Source organism: Sebastes umbrosus, chromosome 14, assembly GCF_015220745.1.
Source record: "Sebastes umbrosus isolate fSebUmb1 chromosome 14, fSebUmb1.pri, whole genome shotgun sequence".
Classification (NCBI taxonomy): domain Eukaryota; kingdom Metazoa; phylum Chordata; class Actinopteri; order Perciformes; family Sebastidae; genus Sebastes; species Sebastes umbrosus.
In genome coordinates this window covers 15,319,765-15,338,363 of record NC_051282.1, presented here as the reverse complement: position 1 = coordinate 15,338,363, position 18,599 = coordinate 15,319,765, and the positions used below count along the sequence as shown (strand labels likewise).

The following is an 18,599-nucleotide window of genomic DNA, read 5'->3' as shown; positions in this document are numbered from 1 at the left end:
CTAGTTGGCGTTTAGCCGGACTAGTTTATCTGGTGTTACTTGTTTCTCTCCAAATATGTCTTTGTTTCTTCAGCTTTCTTGTCCATTTGAGCCAATTCATTTATAAATTAATCTTTAATACAAAATGCGTGATTTAAAGGTATCTTAGCCACATGAAATTACGGGAGTTTCACTAGAGTCAGAGGCTGCAGAGACGGCGGCTACTGCTACCCTGACTAGCTAGGCCAGTTAGCGTTTAGTCGGACTAGTTTATCTGGTGTTACTTCTTTTTCTCTCCATTACAATTAAGATTTAGCCGTTGTCTAATGTATGTGGTATAACAAACTCAGTTACTATGATGTTGTTTTTTAATTAACAGGAAAAAGGAATAAGTGGCTAAGGCTGTAAGATACTGGTGACTGGTGCAGTCACTGCAGTTCGCCTGTTTCCTGGATCTTATTACCTTTATTCCAAAAAACGTATACACTCAATGCTATAATATTGTAATTGCTTTGGTATGGTAGCTGCATCCTGGTCAATTTTGACCAAATAGTCATTGTAAGTATAACCCAGCTACTGCGTTTTGTCTTTGTAGGCCAGTATAATACAGATCCACATGGTAACTGCACAAGTTTCAAACTCAGGTCTTTAATTGCCATTTCAAGAGTTCCCCAGCTTTTGTTTTCTTGTATGAAATGCAATTATTTAATTGTTTTCTGGGTACGAAGACAAAAAAGCAACACGTTTTGGACCAAAAAATAGATAAATTAATAAAATAGAAAAAGAGAGAGACGTGGGTCAAAGCGGACAAGCAGCCAGATCATGTTAGAATGTAAACAGAAAAATAAAAGTCTTAAAATCACACAAAGGGGCATTTAGCCAATATATTATTGCTTCTTCTCTTTCAGCTTGTCTTTAATTTTCTGAGGCTCATCATATTGTATCAACCGCAGGATGTCCTTGTTGTCCATCACACCCTGAATGAATTCTCCCTCTGAGATTTTATCTGTGAAAGAATGAAAAACAGCACAAATAGAACAGCGTCAACACATGTGAGTGTTTGTGAAGGTACATAAAAAAGCTTTAAAGCAGCTGTTTAAAGGAGTAAATTGTGAGTTACCGTTGTCCTTCTTGCCGAAGAATTCCCAGACTTTTTCTGCCCTCTTCTCCGGCGTGTTTTCATCCTCGGGGAGGTTCTTCTGGTCGTCAGTAGGAATCATGTTGAATATTGACTGCGTGAGAGTAATTAATTAATTTAACTTAATTTAATCACAAAATAATATAAAGAATATAAAGAATACTTTATAATGGATTCAGTTTGTGCCGTAAAAAGTAAACAAAATGAGTCATTCATCAAGCATTTGCTGGTTCCAGCTTCTCAAATATGACAACATTCTGCTTTACTTTGTTTTTTAACACTTTAAATTGAATATTTTGGGGTTTGGGGCTGTTTGTGTGTCTAAAAGAGCAATTTAAAATGAGGAAATTATGATGGCAATTTACACCATTACACGATTATTCAAGAAAATAACTGTAGTCAAGTCTGGTTATTATTCTGCTTATAAGGATTTAAAAACATGTAACTAAGTCTACAACATTATGGAATGATTAATAATGACTTACAATCTCTTTTGTTCCCATTACAGACCTCTTTGAGGGAATAAAGGCTAATTAGCAATAGAAAATTACGGAACAATATACCATTTCTTCAATGTTTATCCCTGTTAAAGGCTTTTGGAAAGACACTGAATGGAAGTCTTAACACAGGGATAAAGGAAATGCATAATCTATCAAATACTTTAGGATGTTATATACTGTTTTCTGCACCATCATGATGAAAGAAGAAGGTATAAGTACCCTAACAATCTCTAGGATTTCATTTTTGCTGATGGTTCCGTTCCCGTCCACGTCGTACAGGGCAAAGGCCCACTCCAGCTTCTGCAGAGTCTTTCCTCCGGATGTGAGGTGCAGAGCGACAATGTACTCCTTAAAGTCCAAAGTGCCATCTGCGTTGGTGTCAAAACTCCTGAACACGTGCCGTGCGTACTCTGTGGGGTCTGCGTTTGGGAAGAAGCTGGCGTAGATGCCTTCAAACTGCTGCTTGCTGATCTTCCCACCGGGACACTCCTTCAGGAAAGACTGGTACCAGGTGCAGAGTTCGGACTCTGAATATTTCGTGTTGGATTTCAGTTCGTCCAGCAGCTCCTTCGACAAAGCGCTGCTCTTAGTATTCCCCATCCTGCAGACTGACTTTCACGAAGGTGAAACTTCTTCTTGACTCTCTGCCCTCCTGTGTTTGGGGTGAAAACGTCAGCGGCGCTCGTTCGAATCACTCTGCCTCATATTCACCCTGGCAGTCCCTCAAGGTGCCAAATGGGATTATGGTCATCATTACCTAAATCCAGACAGCTCTCTTGAAGATTAAGGGGATAACCACGTCACACCACTATGACACCTTTTGAAGACACAGTTAAATACTGGAGGTATAAGCAGAGGATTAAACGCAACAGGTGGCTAACACTTTAAAGGTCAACATCTGGGAAACCTTATATGCCTTTTGCAGCGTTAGTGCTTAAACTGCAATCCCATCTGCCATCCCTGGGCTTAATAACTCTCCGTGATATTGAGTTACATCAGACATAAAACATGATTGGTAATACAAGCATCAATCTAGATTTTACCTTTTCATTTATCCACTACTCTACTTCTTATCCATCCACCAACATTTTCCAGGATATTTAATTTAATTTTTAAATATTGTTGTTTGTTTAAACGTCGTCCGTGATTGGTGTCCATTGTTTTACTGACTTTATTTTGATATTTGTCTCATTACACCAGAATATTATTATCAACTTTGCATATATCTGTACTGTGTAACATTTATGTTATGCTCTGAAACATATGTAAGGGATAATGTACAGCGAGCCGGTCATTGTTGTGAATGAATCCCCGACAGGGCGATGCTGCACTCCGACGCCCACTGAAGGGGTTTCTTTCACAACAATGACCGGCTCGCTGTACATTATCCCGCTTATTATTCGGCTACTTACTGAAGAAATCAATATTTTGACACAAAAACGGTCCGCCAGAGTCTGACATCTGAACTGCGCGCATAGCAACGGTCTGTTATACATAGCAACGGTTTGCCATACAGAAATTACAGACCGTAGAATGCCGTGATTTATCAATCAGAATCGAGTATTTAACACAGCCGTGTAATAAATAAAGAAATATTGCACAGATTAAATATCACATTATTAAAAGTTATTTATGATCTAATATTCAAAAACTAATGTGGGTAGCAGTGACAATAGCATTTTACCATACTCGTTCAAGCTAAAATAATGTGGATATTGATGCATATTATACAAGATTATCTTTTCCGTTGATTCATACTTCATAAACTTTGTAAAGAAACATATTTACTTGTTATACAATAATTAATAACTATGCAAGAATTGTAATGTAATTTTTTAGGAATATACAGATTTTAAAGAATTAAAACTGTATAAAACTGTTAGAATTAAGGTTTTTAATTTCAATAAAACATCCCATAACGTCATCAATTGCTATGTAGAAAAGGGTAAGCACACTTTAAGAGTATCTAGGTGTTAATATGATGAATGATGTTTACTTTAAGTGTACATTTTGAAACCACATGAACTGAATTAAAAGCATTTGTAAAAGGAAAAACGCACAACAAATTATTGCTTAATTTAGGATGATTATTGTCACACAACTGTTTTTCATTTTTACCATAAATAAAACGTTGTTGGGTAACTCAATAACTGAGATACTTTCCGAATCCAAAAGTGTTCCCAAGGATCTATTCTGGGCACTGCTCTGTTTACCTTATATATCAATTATATTGTATCACACCGAGTTGCTGGTAGGGTCCATCTCTATGCCGATGACATAATATTCTCAAACTACAAGCCTAGCTGTTGAACAACTGCAGCTTACTCTTATTACGATTATGTATGTTTGTGAGTATTTTCTTTTATCACTGCGACCTACTACAGCTTTATTTAAGACTGTCAAAGTTAACGCTATAACGCGTTTACACAAATTTGTTTTTTACGCCACTAATTTATTTAACACATTAACGCAACTTATGATTTTTAGGTTGTAGCGGGCTCAGTTTTAAAGCTAGAGTGAAGATACTGATATCACATGAAACTAGAAAACCCGATGAATTCATTGGTACCAACCATGTCATACTAGCTTGTCGCGAAGGAAGTTAGTTAAATAACGCTCCAAACCTAGGCTAAATTTTGGCAAGGAAAACTGTCATGGCCATTTTCAAAGGGGTCCCTTGACCTCTGAACTCAAGACACGAGTCTCCCCTTCACAGACATGCCCACTTTATGATAATCACATGCAGTTTAGGGGCAAGTCATAGTCAAGTCAGCACACTGACACACTGACAGCTGTTGTTGTCTGTTGGGCTGCAGTTTGCCATGTTATGATTTGAGGATATATTTTTTATGCTAAATGCAGTACCTGTGAGGGTTTCTGGACAATATTTGTCATTGTTTTGTGTTGTTAAATTATTTCCAATAATAAATGTATACATATATTTGCATAAATCAGGCATATTTGCCCACTCCCATGTTGAACTGAGTATTAACACTTGACACATCTCCCTTTAAGGTACATTTTGAACAGATAAAAAAATTGAGATTAATCGCGATTAACTGTTTTAATCGATTGACATCCCTAGTTTCAATGCTACTTCCCTTTTTTTTGTCTGTTTGTTGGTTTTATTTGTTTTATTGTTTGTTTGTACGATGAACACTTGTAAAATAGGGCTTCTGTTCCTAAATGTGTTGTAAATTAACACTATACTCACTACTTATACACACTAACAGGGTGGTGAGGTATTCAGACGACGGCCGGACGCTGGGGGTCGTGGTGAATCCCTGCGTGGTGTGGGCTGCTCCTCCATAGTAAAGGGGATGAGATTATGTTTGTCACCTGTGTAATAGTCTCAGGCCAGATTATAAAACCATCTGCTGCAGTGGTGCCAAAACCCAACTTCACAGCGAGTGAAGGCAATTAATGAACTGGGATGAGTGGGATGTGTAATGGCAGAGTGTTGGTAATCCATTAGTACCACTCCACACCTCCACCGCTGATGCTTTTAGATTTACTACTTAAAGTATTCAGGATAAAGGTGAGAAGAAAACGGGACAACACGAGAAGCAAGCTGATTTTGGACCCGATTCTTCCCTTCTGACAATCGTCAGCAAAGCCCTGATTTTTCACAGGTCTGTTAAGAGTGTTTTTACATCCCCGATCGGCTCGGAAGTCCGTCCTGGCCGCACCGATTTCAAATCGTAAATATTAAACATGTTCAATATTTATGATCGGATATCCTGTTGTGCGTGGGGAACCCCGAGGACAGCCGATGACACAGTCACATGGGAAAGAACGATAGCCAATTGAGAACCAAGCTTACTGAAGAAGCAAGGACAACCACTGCTGTCACGGCGGCTTATGCATTAGCTAATGCAAAACGCGAAGCATAAAGTCGTAGTAAGATGGAGCTCAGAAATGGAGGACCGACTTGTTGATTTGTGGCAACAACACAAGTGTTTATTTAACGTGTTTCCATCGATCCATCCTTCGTCAATTTTCAGTACAAATTAGGGCAAAAACTAACATCGCTAATTCTTCCTGTCCGTCATCCGCCATGTTTGTTTACACTAAAGTCACGTTTGATAGTGAGAGATTTTTTTAGTTGGGACTCTTGTTGTTCATGAAAGAATCTGTTAGTGTGTGGTGTTGCTGTTTTGGCCAGATCGTTGCTCTCCACACACTATAGGAACAAAACTGTTACATTTATCATAACATGTCGTTATGTGTGGGGTCTCTCACATTTTCAACATCTGTTAAGATTTGAAAACTCTTCTAGTGTGGGCCAGCCTTTAGCTGTGTGTGAGACAGATGTTGTGACTGGCTTGTAAAGGATCTATGATGGTCAGTTGTTGTTGTTTTTTCAACTGGTGAATGGATATTGTTCTTATTTTCTATGTTGGAAACATCTATCTGAAACTGAAACCTATATCTACCTTTTAAAAAAAAAGATTATGAAGCCAAATCATTGTTTAGTCTTTCAAATATCATCATCATAACATTTAGATCTTGTTATAAAATGCACAGAATGCCGAGCGTCTCTGTCTCAGGAGAAAAGGCTCACATCTGTCAGTCGTAAACTCTCATATTACAGCTTTTACTCCCCCTGGCAGGTATTTATTATGTAAGAAAGGGATGAGTCCAGGAAATATTCACTGTACAACAGGCTTACTGCTTCATCAAGTGTAACGCTGGGACTTATTCTTCCCGTGTTTACATTTTGAGTACACAGAAGCTAATGTTCATAATAATCTCTTTGTGTTCAGGGGAATTACTCAGTGAGACGCTGGCTGCGACTCAAAGCACAGCTCTCAAGTTTAAAGATGAATTTACCTGACAATGAATCAACATTATTATGGATGCAAATACTTTTCTTGCAAAGAGCGCTAAGAGTCAAAAGGCTTTTCTCTATGTTCACACACATCAGACCTTCATACACATTTCTGAATTGCTTAATTGTTTTCTGGTAGCTGGTTGGAACAGATACACAACAAGAAAAATATATTTTCTGTCTTAATTGACCAAAAGGGATATTCAGTATATTCTATACGTGTATAAGTTTAGTTAAAGACTTGCCACACAGCAGTTTATTTATACTGTAGAACACCAAAACAATTGCTATTAGTTCCTTGGTGGGATATTATTTTACGTGGCCTTAAGATATATAACTCAGGACCATAGTGGACCAATGCTGGGGTTGTTATGTATAAAACATGGTCAGAGTACATGGTTCTCAACTAGAGGACTTAAATCAGTAATCCTGGAGTCTGTATCTCTTTAAGCTTTGATTTTTTAGGGGTTTTTTTACCTTTTAATTCAGTGTATTTTGGATTTAGCTCAGAAATCATGACACGGTTGCTGTGATTGAGGAAATATTCAAGTTTTATTTCCAGTTTCCAGGTTTATTATAGTGTTTTACAAATAAATGTGAAAAAAATTCTGCTAGGAGGTCAGTCCACCTCTTTCATTCAGACTGAAATATCGAGAACTATTCGATGGATTGCCATGAAAAACTGAAGCCAATGCAGAAGTGTCTTAAACTTGCATTCTTTCTAACAGCCAGCAGGGGGCGACTCCTCTGGTTGCAAAAAGAAGTCTGATTGTATAGAAGTCTATGAGAAAATGAGCCTACTTCTCACTTGATTTATTACCTCAGTAAACATTGTAAACATGGGTTTATGGTCTCAATCGCTAGTTTCAAGCCTTCTTCAATACAGCATGATGTTCATTTAGTAAATTATGGTCCCATTTAGAGTCAAATAGACCATAACGCAGGGTATGCTTTAGGGCGTGGCTACCTTGTGATTGAAAGGTTGCTACCGTGGCGTTGTCCGATCTGGGAGTTGTCTGCGTTTTTTCTACAACTTTAACTCTTTCACAGTGTGTTTTCAGTTCATGACAGTTAATTGTAACATTTTGGTCGCCTAAAAAAGAGATATTCAGCGTTTGGTTGTACTTAGCTCCACCCTTTCTTAGTTCATGACCAAATATCTGCAAAACTAATGACATTCCCATCAGCCTCATCTTTACTTTGTGTTAAGTGCTAAACTAAGATGGCAAATATTTTACCTGCTTTAGGTAAAATCAGCCTGGTAGCGTAGGCTAGTCGTTGTAGGGCATGTTAGCATGCCTATTTATCTTGCCAAGGTTGGGAACTACTGTTTTAATGCCTCTTAGTGTCATCAGATCATTTATCTGCTTGTCCATTTTAATCTCAGATACACCATCTGATGTTGGCAAGACTCGAATTTTGCATCTCAACACTGCATTTCAGCTTTTAAAATGAAATTCATATCCATGCAGTAAATTACAGCTCAAACCAAAGGTGACACGTTTGTTACTGAAAGTCTGAGCTGCAGAATCTCATGACAAGTTTAATGGAGTGATGGAAAATCATCGAGGAAGAAAAGACAATCTGTCTACTTACTCTGTATGAATCAGAGTAAAGGCAGCAGATGTTTTCTCCTAACATCTGTCATCTCCTTCACATAATTCTGTAAGTGATTTGTCTTCGTTTGCGCGGCGTATCCCACATCAGCGGGCTATTAGACATGAAGAGATTTGTCCTGCATGCACACACACATTATGAATGGAGTTTCACATGAAACTGTACACATTATGTCACGGATCAGCGACTCTAAAACAGGCACTCGATCTTACGTCTGTGGCTGCAATTGCTGCGAGATGCGCTTCGACATGAAATGCATGAATATCAGGGGAAACTTGTCCCAGATTTTAATCTAAACTTGTGGTAATCTTCTTTTTATTATGCTCAAAGGAAGTCTGGAATATAATTTGCCATTTTGTAATGGATAATATTGCAGGAGAAGATTTGTAGAAGGGGAGGAGCGAGGATGGGTTTGGACGAGCAGCAAAGAGTGAAAGAGTTCAAATGAAGCAAAGAAAAGCAAAGAGTGCCATGGGTTTCTATTGTTTCTGTGGAAGTGGAGAGAATGAATCCTTTAATCGAGGTGGTGCTGCACCATTAGAGGCGGCGGAGGGATGCACAGAAATCTCACCCAAAGAGCCCAAACAAGATTATGAAGATTTGATATATCTGCTGGGAGGCGTAACACGGCGGCTACATATCGAAAGCCAGGATTAGTTGCCTTTTCATTTCATCTCCTCTGGCCTGGCCTCGACCATGAGGCTAGAGCGCGGGCGGCGGGCTTCTCTGGCGATCACCCTCAACTTTGTGGCGTTTGCTTTTGCCTTATCAGCGGTGACCACCAGCTACTGGTGTGAGGGGACCAGGAAGGTGCCCAAACCCTTCTGCACAGGACCGCCGCTGAAGGTGAAGCAGTGGTTCTGCATCCGCTTCAACAGCTCCAACATCAACGACACCCGGTTGGTCCAGTACATCTTTGAGAGCGGAGAGGAGAAGTTTCTTTTGAGGAAGTTCCACACAGGAATATTTTTCTCCTGTGAGCAGGCCGCCGACATGAACGGTAAGTCTGACGATGACCCTTCAGCTTCAGCTAGGTGTTCAAAAACAGGAAGTCATGGTGGAGGAAGCAAAAATCAAACTGTTTTGTCAATCTACAGGTTCAACACTTCCCCTCTATTCCTTGGTGAATGCACTGAACATGCTTTATTTACCACAACATAACTTTATTTATACACTATGTAGATACAAGGAGATGCTTTCTCACAGTATCTCATTTATGTTTGTAGACCATAGAAGATGTCAGATAAATGTAGTGGGGTAATATAACAATTGCTCTCCCGTGCTGCAATATTACACTCCATACTGAAAGTATTGCCTCAGACGACAGTAGGTCATCCTGCAAAGAAAACTGCAGGAAAATAAAAGTTAAGACAGTTTCATAATGCTCACAGCTCTTTAAGTTTAAAACACAGCCCTCAAGGAGCATCTTTCCTGTTTAGAAAGTTGCTTTAATAGCCAGCTCAGTTGCACAGCTGTTCGTGAAATAGTCACGAATTTTAATGTATTGATTCGTGTGCATAGAAACAAATGTAATTGTGAACCGAGAAGTATAAAGAGCAGCAAACGTCACGTAGGGAGGAGGTCGGGGTGGATGGGTGGGTCAAAAAACACAAGATTTTCACACAGGAGACCGCTTTTAATGTCATTTTTGATTTATTTGTCACGTAACTTCCGCACTTAAGTTATGGCACTTCCAGAGTTATTTTAACCCGAACCACGAAACCTAACTAAGTAGTTTTGTTGCCTAAGCCTAACCAAGTCGATCTTTTCTTAAGCCTAACTGAGTAGTTTTATTTTGAAAAGACTGGAGTGGAAATTAACACGTTCGTCAATGACTTTTGTAGGAAAAAGCATGAAAAATACGTTGTTGAAAGTCGTGCTGAAAGGTCACGAAGAAAAGGGGAAATTCGTGTCCATGTACAAGAATTAAATAGATTAAATTTCATGAGTATTTCACAAACTGCCATGAGACTGCGTTGCAATAACTGTTCCATCAGGAGAGGGCCGTAAAACTGATGATTGGAGAGTTGCTTCAAGCCTGAAAACTTGGTTTCAAGTTTTTCTTGAAAACATTAGATGCTCATGACTAAATAAGCAACATCCTAGGTTTTGAAAAAATACTTTGTTAGTTATCATTTATTAAGAGTTTAACACTTAAAAACTTGATTCAAATGTTGCTTAATCCTAATTGGATCATAATATGTGACATCACCTTTTTCCAACAGGGCCCCGCCCACTTTAAATCAATGAGAAGAGCATCAGAAATCTACAAAACAGAAAGAAATCTACAGAAATCTCCCAAAACTGTTCAGGGTATCATTGCTCATAGAAAGAAGCTGATTGAGAAAATATGTTTTTAGGGCCTTTAAGTTTCCTCTGAGCTGCTGATGTGCATTTACAGTAAGGAAATCGCTTAACACAACAGGCAACTGCAAGAGCTAAAAAAGACTGTGTCATTTTGAGGAACATACAAGTGAACATGTGTACAGTATCTCAGGAAGTGTAATTATCATCGGTATGAAGAAAATCCAACTACCTTACTCATACTCATCACACTGTGTATTTGTAAGATTTTGTTTTAACATTGCCAGCAGAGGTCCTGTGGGTCAGAACCGGATTAAAACCATTTCTCTTAGCATTGCATGCAAGCCACATCTGGTTTCATAAGCTCTGGTAATAAGGCTGAGTATAGAATAAGTTTGTATAAGGATTTGCATGCAATTTAGAGACATTGTTTAATCTAAACTTAGAAATAAGGGTTCTTCCTGAAGGGCTGAGGTTCTACCCAGAAACATTTGCTTCTCAAGAATCCTTTTTGGAGAAAGGGTTCGTCAAGGGTTCTTTGTAGTACTATAGAGTATTAGGGCCGCAATTAAAAAAAACAAACAAACAAAAGATTTCAAGAATTAGGTCATATTATTTCAAGGAAAAAAAGTCATAATATTTTGAGAAAAGAAGTCATAATATTTCCAGAAAAAATGTATAATGTTTCCAGAAAACAAGTAATACTATTTCCAGGAGAAAAAAAAAAGTCGAGAAAAAAGTTTTAATATTTCTAGAAAAAAAGCTATATTCCCAGAAAAAACTGTTAATATTTTCAGAAAAAAATGTCTTAATGTTTCTGCAAAAATGTCATAATGTTTACAGAAAAAAAGTCAAAATATTTTCAGAAAAAAGTCATAGTGTTTCCAGAAACAAATCTGAACAAAGCGAGTTACTTCGAGAGGAAAATGTTGCATGTTATACTTAGATAAGGTTGATTAAATTACATGTGCATGTTTTAACATTTCCTGACCATACCACAGCCTAAGTTATATTTTTACTTGTAAAAGATCCGTGTAACTATATCAGTTTTTACACTCTCAATTAATTAATTTGAATTAACTGTTAACATAAACAAGAGTCTCTTAGTCAGCGCACAGCAGGTCAGCTGAATATCCCCAAAATTTGAGATTTGTCAACAGACAAGCATACAGTTCAACTTTTATAAGAAATAAAGTTTCCAATAAATGAATAATGCATGAATATTTATTTAGGTTTCATTCGATCAAGGAAAGTCCCTTTTTCTCTATAATTAGTACGAAATTACATTGTTACATTGTCTCCTCAAGGGAACTTCATACGAAATTGTTAGGAAATAACAGACCTGTAAAATACTGGAAGTGTCAGTTATTTCTACAACATTAATTTTACTGTCTTTTTGTTTTCTTCTCATCACAGGGTTTAACTGTCGAGACTTCTCAGAGATTGCGCCAGAACATGAAAGAGGTAAAATGATGAAAGTTTGACATTTTTAACAATGAGTGAATGTTTTGTTTGAACGTTTGAAAGTTTTGAGAGAAAATTGTATGATGCATACCTGAACACTGGTAACATTATTACAGTAAGAAGGACATGTTACAGCACAAGCTACCTAAATTTCTATTCTTCTTTTTAGTATCAACCACTTATCAAATAAACAACTTTATCAACAGTAGAATATTTGCCCATGACAAATTTATAAACTGATGATTGAGAGGTAAAACTCACGTCTACATTTTTGGCTCAGTAACAACTAGTCCGTAAACTCCTGGTCTGAGAAGCGAAGCTTGATGCTAAGGAAAATGTAATTATACTTCCAGTTAGTGAGTCCAGCAAAGCCTCAGCATCTTCCCAGTCCACTAATGTCCATACTGCGACAAAGTGGGGATGAGTTAAACATCGCATAATACATGAATTATGTAAGGGATAATGCCCAACAAGGTGTCCATTATCAGGAATTAATAGACGACGTGGAGGCCTGCACAGAGGATGGTTGCCTGCGTGAAGTCCTTTAATTCCTGATTATGGACATTATCCCGCTTATACCATGGTCACTTACCAAAGAAAAAATGAAGACCATTAATTTATATTTTCATGCGTTTTGCAGCCAAAATCTAAAGTTTTTCCATAATGCAATCACTCCATTTCCCTAGTAACCCAGAGGGTTTGCCAATACCTGGAAAAATCATTACCATCCCACAAGGTTCTTATGCAATGGAAACGTTGTTCTACTCCAGTAAATAGGACGAACCTTAGCTATGACTTGGCAACGGGAGATATTTCAAGTCCGCTCAGGCGTTAGAACTCTTTGGCTCAGCTACGAGCCAAAAACCTAACATTATACTTGCAAGATTCAACGTCAATCACATTCGTATGGGTGAAAAACAGTAAATATAATTTGACCGTATGTTTAACAACAAGTCTAGCTGCGCATCGGATGGTTCTGGCCTCCACGTCGTCCATTAATTCCTGATAATGGACACCTTGTCGGGCATTATCCTTTACTTAATGGATGCCCTGCAGCCAATCAGACCATGATATAAGGATTGTTACATTATCCGGTAAAGTCCTGTGTTTCTATGTGAACATATCATTAAAAGAAAAAGTTGAGAATTAATTGAATACATTTCACGAAACAAACCCAAAAAAAAAGGAACCTACACCTGTACTGTGAGTTATCACCTTTCCAAGCATGCTATGAACAACTAGCATCAACAGCTGCTGCCCTGATTTTATAAATCTGTGCGGTCCCAGAGGATCAGATCCAGATCTCCAGACCTAAAAGGAGCAGACCTGTTGTGCCCACATGACTTCAGATGAGTGGGATTATTCATCAGGGACAAGGTATTATGAGGACAACACAACTCAATCCTCCCTCCCTCTGTTTCCTGTGTTTCCAGGGGTCCTATGGTTGTGTATCGTGGCTGAGAGTCTGTACCTTACCCTGCTCTGCACAGGCGGGGCTCTGATGATCCTAGAGCAATGCCCCTGCTTCAGTATCATGAACAAACTGAAGCTCAGTGCCTTCGCTGCCATGTGCACTGCCCTGTCAGGTAACGCTGCTGTTTTCTTTTCCATCACTGTCATCCAACAGATGAGGTGTAACAGCAGGTGTGATGTTGGCGTGGGTGTTTCTACTTGTTTTGAATGACAGCAGCTGATGCCGACCTCCATCTGCCGAGATAAAACTGCTACACAGAGAAATCCCACAGCGGATCTGACTGGAGTCACAGTAATACAAACACTGCTTGTTGGCCTGCTGAATGTCCAAATGTTGACTACTAAAAAAAAACACCGGGCTTTCACCCACGAGGCGGGACGTTAATTTATTTGTCACGTATCTTCCGTACTTAATTTACGCTACTTCCAAAGTTAGTTTAACCCAAACCACAATCTTTTCCCAAAGTAATTTTGTTGCCTAAACCAAACCAAGTTGTTTCCTGTGAAGATGGAAGTTTATTTTGAAAAGACTTAATGCATGTAACGAGTGGAAAAAGTGACACATGTTGCTTGACAGAGGCCAGCATTTCACAGTTGCATCAATATTAATGCAACTGTGAAATGCTGTGCAACAAACAAGCCTCAACTCTGATATTTTCCATAAATTCCCCAAACTAAATACTGCAGTAAGGTAAGAAAAGAACGTCTGCGTGTTAAAGTGTCATGCCTTATTTTATTCTAAGAAATCTGTTGTATAAAAATTCACCTTATTTAGCATTTATTACATTTTTTGAACACACTATAGTGTATAGTTGTACGCAGATATAAGAACATTAAGTATTCATAAAGACATTTTATATTATTGAAAAAGTCTCTGCTCACTGCCTCGCTTACATCTGGAATATTTATTAATTTACAATGTTTCGGTCTGTTCAACCTCCATCATGTATTTATATACATATACAGTATACTGTATATACATACTATATATACATATATATATATTAGAGTGTATATATAAATATTAGGGCTGTCAGAGTTAAAGCAATAATAATTAATTTCTTTGACGCATTTACACAACTTGCAATTTTTTTGTTGTAGTGGATTTATAGACTACTAGATTATTATTAATAGAGTGAAGATACTGGCATCATGCTGCAAAGGACGTTTAATAATGCTACAAAGTTACGCTAAATTTTGGAGAGGAAAAACTGGCTTGGCCATTTTCAAAGGGGTCCCTTGACCTCTGACCTCAAGATATGTGAATGAAAATGGGTTCTTCCCATTGATTTCCAAGAATAAATATATACATACATTTGCATGAAGCAGCATATTTGTCCACTCCCATGTTGATAAGAGTATTACATACTTGATAAATCTCCCGTAAAAAAAATGTGTGATTAATTTGCGATTAACTATGGACATGGAAGAAAACATCATACTAAAGATTAGAAAAATATTATTTTACTATATTGTCATTCATTGTCTGTTTACACACTGATGGATGCACACAAGATGAATTGTAGTTGCTGACATAAATAAACACTTATATCTGCTACATTATGGTGTGTTATAAACCATTTATTAAATATGCTTATACTGCTTATAAATGCTAAATAGTGAGTGCTGTAAAGTGTTGACAAAATGTACTTTAGGTGATGATAACGTTGCTGTAAATGAGAAAGAAAAGGAGCAGGGCAGCAGGGCTGGTTGACGAACACACAGAGCAGCGTACTGCGTCCACTCACTACCTCGGAGGATTTGCTGGTTTGTGGACTAATCCGATTGGAGCCGGGGCAGCGGTTTTGGGCTGTGCCAAGACCTGCCCAGAGGAGCTCCCTCCCGCCCCCCTCTACTCCCCCCATCCCCTGACTCCCATCCCCCCCTGTTGTTACGAGTTAATCCCAAGAAAAGCAGCTGTGGAGAGGCAGACTGCTGGATGAGAGAGGGCCAGGAGATAACAGCGATGCCAGTTCACCTCAACCATTTGATTATATCACACCCCAGTACAATACAGTTATACTGCCAGTAAATATTTGTTCCATAAAGATCTCTTCTCAGGTTTATTTGCAAGATAACTTTAACCATTTGTAACAAATTACACATAACCGTCTAAAATCGACACTTTAAAAAAACATGAATTCAGTGTGGTGAAATCAACACAAGTTAAGTTTGTTAGTTTTCAGTCAATCATTTTAAAATTATTAGCACACTGGTGAACATAGTGGAGCATTTAGCAGCTAAAGAAAGAGATATTTCCCTCTGGATTTGGTGGTGGAGACCAAAAACAGAGCAAAAAGAGAGAGAATAATGTATTAACATTCATCAGGTGGAAAAAAACACAAAGACTTCTAATGGGTGTGGAAATAAGCAACTGTTTGCTAACATGTTCAACACACACTGGTTTGCTCTTGTTCTCAGGCCTTTGTGGGATGGTGGCCCACATGATGTTTACCACCATATTCCAGCTAGCGGTCGCTATGGGACCAGAAGACTGGAGGCCCAAGACCTGGGACTACAGCTGGTCTTATATGTAAGCACTTCTATATCGACTGAATAATGCAGTTTAAAGTCAAACTGAAATTAGAATTTCTTTTCCTAAAATCTCAATTTTATATGTCATTGTACTGATAAGTTAAACTTCAGAGAAATTTTTTCACCGTAGAAACATCAAGTTAATGTCCTGCTGCAACACGCAGTAGCCTAAACTATTTGAGACAGTTAGCTACATAACTCTGTGTCAATGATAGTGTTTTTTAATCCGATATCTGTGGTGGATGTGATTGTGTCAGGTCATATGACCCCCTCATGAATGTTTGCTTTGAGAAATTTAAAGTAGGCTGTGTGAACTGATCAGTACTGAGACTTTTGACTTGAGTTTACTATAGCCAGCAATAGTGACCAGAAATTAAAAGACTGTAAACTAGCTGTGTCCGAAATGACTCCCCTGTTCACTCACTACTCTTTATATACTGTAATAGACACATAGTTTACAAAAGAGCAGTAAATTGACATTTCGTACACTCATAAATCATTGTCATTTCGCATTACCACTGTAGACCAGTGTGGGTCACGCAATGGAAATTTTCACATCTATGAATTGAGTCAAGCAGAGAGTAACGTAGTTACTTCTTTAATTGACACAAAAAGATAAAACCTTTGGGTCCAAACAACATAGAAAACAAAGAAAAAAATATATACACAATAAACCCATTAGTAAAAATAAAGAAATGGTAAAAGGTAATACGATCAACACCACAAAATCCCATCAGTCAATCTAAAGGCACTTGGTGCTCCAATAACGCAAGGCAAGCGTACATGCCATGGATACTATTCTTCCCTACCCATTGTGGGATTGTTGAGGGCACAATATAGTGGATAAAATCATACACTCATTATTTTATGGCAGAGAAAAATGTAAGTATGTAATGTAAATGTAGCATACTATATAGTAAATAGGAAGTGCTTTCGAACACAGTACCTGTTTCCACTAATTTGTCCAAAAACAGCTTTATCCTCTTTTGAAAATCATGCACAATGGCTGCAGTATCATTTTAGTTTCTATTTCCTTACAAAAAAAGTGTGGGAAATTGAATTTTCAGCTTGACTTAACAGTTTAAATTTTGAAGGTCCCCGTTTCGTTCTCTTTGGCGGCACCTACTGTATGGCGATAAGTGTAAACTGCAGGTGTGTTTTTGAATCTCACTTCCCAGAGATCGCCACTTGGGATTTTTCCTGGGAATGTCACCGCAGACACCCAGTTTGTAATACCGCCAAATACAAGGGCTTTCATCAGTGGGTCATATAGGCTCAATCACCATTGTTTTTACCTCCGATAGATAGTGACTTAACAGACATTTATTTAAATGAAAACCTTCGAGATTATTTCTGTAACTAAACAAAAATGTAGAAAAAGACATGTTAATTCTGCTAATTGGTAAGTTTGGTTGAGTTCTGCAGCAGTGTGACTTTAACGCTGTTTTTGAACCTCTTCTCAGCTTAGCGTGGGGCTCTTTTGGCACCTGCATGGGCTCTGCAGTGACGGCGCTCAACAGGTACACAAAGACCATCGTAGAGTTTAAATACAAGCGGCGGAACATCGAGAAGAGCCTGATGATCAAGCAGAAGATGTTGGAGCAGGACCTCCCCGAGCAGATGTGGGACATGTACCTGACCGCTGACGCCGAGGCACAGCTAGAACTGCCGGTCAACGGCCACAAACCCTCCACAGGAACAACATATGTGGTGGAAATGGACCATGAACCAGAACCACAAGGAGAGGCATATTGCTAAAAATGGAGTCCCCGCCCCCGTGCCCCACTGGAACAGTTTTCGGGGCTGATTTCCTGGACCCAGATTGACTTGTTCCTGGATTTAAATTCCTAATACAGGAGCTATATTTGTTTGTTTTGTTGCCACACATTGAATGTGTGTCTGGGAGGACAGAGCCCAGATTTTTCTTCCGGAATTAATGTAACATGGTCGGCTTTGACACGACACGCATTTCATCAAATCTTTCCATGTGGGAGGAAGGGAAGAGGGCTGCAATTTCAACGTCTTCACACTAATCTGTGACAAGCTGCATGATGTGCAGGCTCCTGCTGCTGCTGCACAGATCCTTTATATTATGTCTCATGTTGTCATCTTTTGCTGAATTGGCCTTTTTTAACTCAAGTTGCATGAAAATGTTACTCGTGTTGCTTTCTGGGATGAGGCTTGGTCACCTACCTCACCTAGTGAGATCATTACTGTACTATACCATCATGGAAGGATTACTGAATGGGCCTACTGGGCACAGGCAAAGGGGCCCAAAATGGGTTGCCCAAGGGGTCAAGGGACTGTTAACACTTCTTGTTGGAATGTCAATCAAATGACTACAGATTGACACAATATAACTATAGAGAGACATAAAAAGACCACAAAGACACACAAAACAATCAGAAAGGGGTGTGAAGCCACCACAAAAACACCCTAAATGACCAAAGACAGATGCAAAATGACCACAAAGACACACAAAACAAGCACAAAGACCAAACAAAACAAGCACAAAGACCAAAAAAAACAAGCACAAAGAGACAAAACAACATCTAAGAGACAAATGACCACAAAGACACACAGAATGACCACAAAGAGAGACACAAAACCACCACAAAGACACAAAGAGACTCAAAACAACCACAAAGACACACATTATGACCACAGAGAAATATAGGGCAACCACAAAGACACAAAAAACAATCAGAAAGACACACATTATGACCACAAAGACACAAAAAACAACCACAAAGATACA

At 38.6% G+C, this 18,599-nt stretch overlaps 2 protein-coding genes across 2 annotated transcripts; one reads left to right on the top strand and one right to left on the bottom strand.

The window, feature by feature from the left end:
* Positions 1-611: 611 nt before the first annotated feature.
* rcvrna (recoverin a) lies at positions 612-2,592 on the bottom strand. Its single transcript, XM_037791277.1, has 3 exons — positions 1,837-2,592; positions 1,100-1,211; positions 612-985 (listed from the first exon to the last, which is right to left on the bottom strand). Exons 1-3 carry the CDS (start codon positions 2,215-2,217, stop codon positions 867-869), a joined length of 612 nt encoding a protein of 203 aa, XP_037647205.1. The 5' UTR covers positions 2,218-2,592; the 3' UTR covers positions 612-866.
* Positions 2,593-8,761: 6,169 nt separating this feature from the next.
* Positions 8,762-18,599, top strand: LOC119501014 (germ cell-specific gene 1-like protein). Its single transcript, XM_037791089.1, has 5 exons — positions 8,762-9,065; positions 11,786-11,833; positions 13,267-13,419; positions 15,728-15,839; positions 17,305-18,599. The coding sequence occupies exons 1-5, from the start codon at positions 8,762-8,764 to the stop codon at positions 17,597-17,599; spliced, it is 912 nt and encodes a 303-aa protein (XP_037647017.1). The 3' UTR covers positions 17,600-18,599.

What these genes read in the sequence shown, in the direction of transcription:
- LOC119501014 (XM_037791089.1), top strand. Translation starts at nt 8,762, where the DNA reads ATGAGGCTAGAGCGCGGGCGGCGGGCTTCTCTGGCGATCACCCTCAAC. An exon ending in GCAGGCCGCCGACATGAACG is followed by an intron (nt 9,066 to 11,785) that starts GTAAGTCTGACG and finishes TTCTCATCACAG; the next exon opens with GGTTTAACTGTCGAGACTTC. An exon ending in TGCGCCAGAACATGAAAGAG is followed by an intron (nt 11,834 to 13,266) that starts GTAAAATGATGA and finishes CTGTGTTTCCAG; the next exon opens with GGGTCCTATGGTTGTGTATC.
- rcvrna (XM_037791277.1), bottom strand. Translation starts at nt 2,217, where the DNA reads ATGGGGAATACTAAGAGCAGCGCTTTGTCGAAGGAGCTGCTGGACGAA. An exon ending in AAATCCTAGAGATTGTTAGG is followed by an intron (nt 1,212 to 1,836) that starts GTACTTATACCT and finishes ACTCTCACGCAG; the next exon opens with TCAATATTCAACATGATTCC. An exon ending in CTTCGGCAAGAAGGACAACG is followed by an intron (nt 986 to 1,099) that starts GTAACTCACAAT and finishes ATTCTTTCACAG; the next exon opens with ATAAAATCTCAGAGGGAGAA.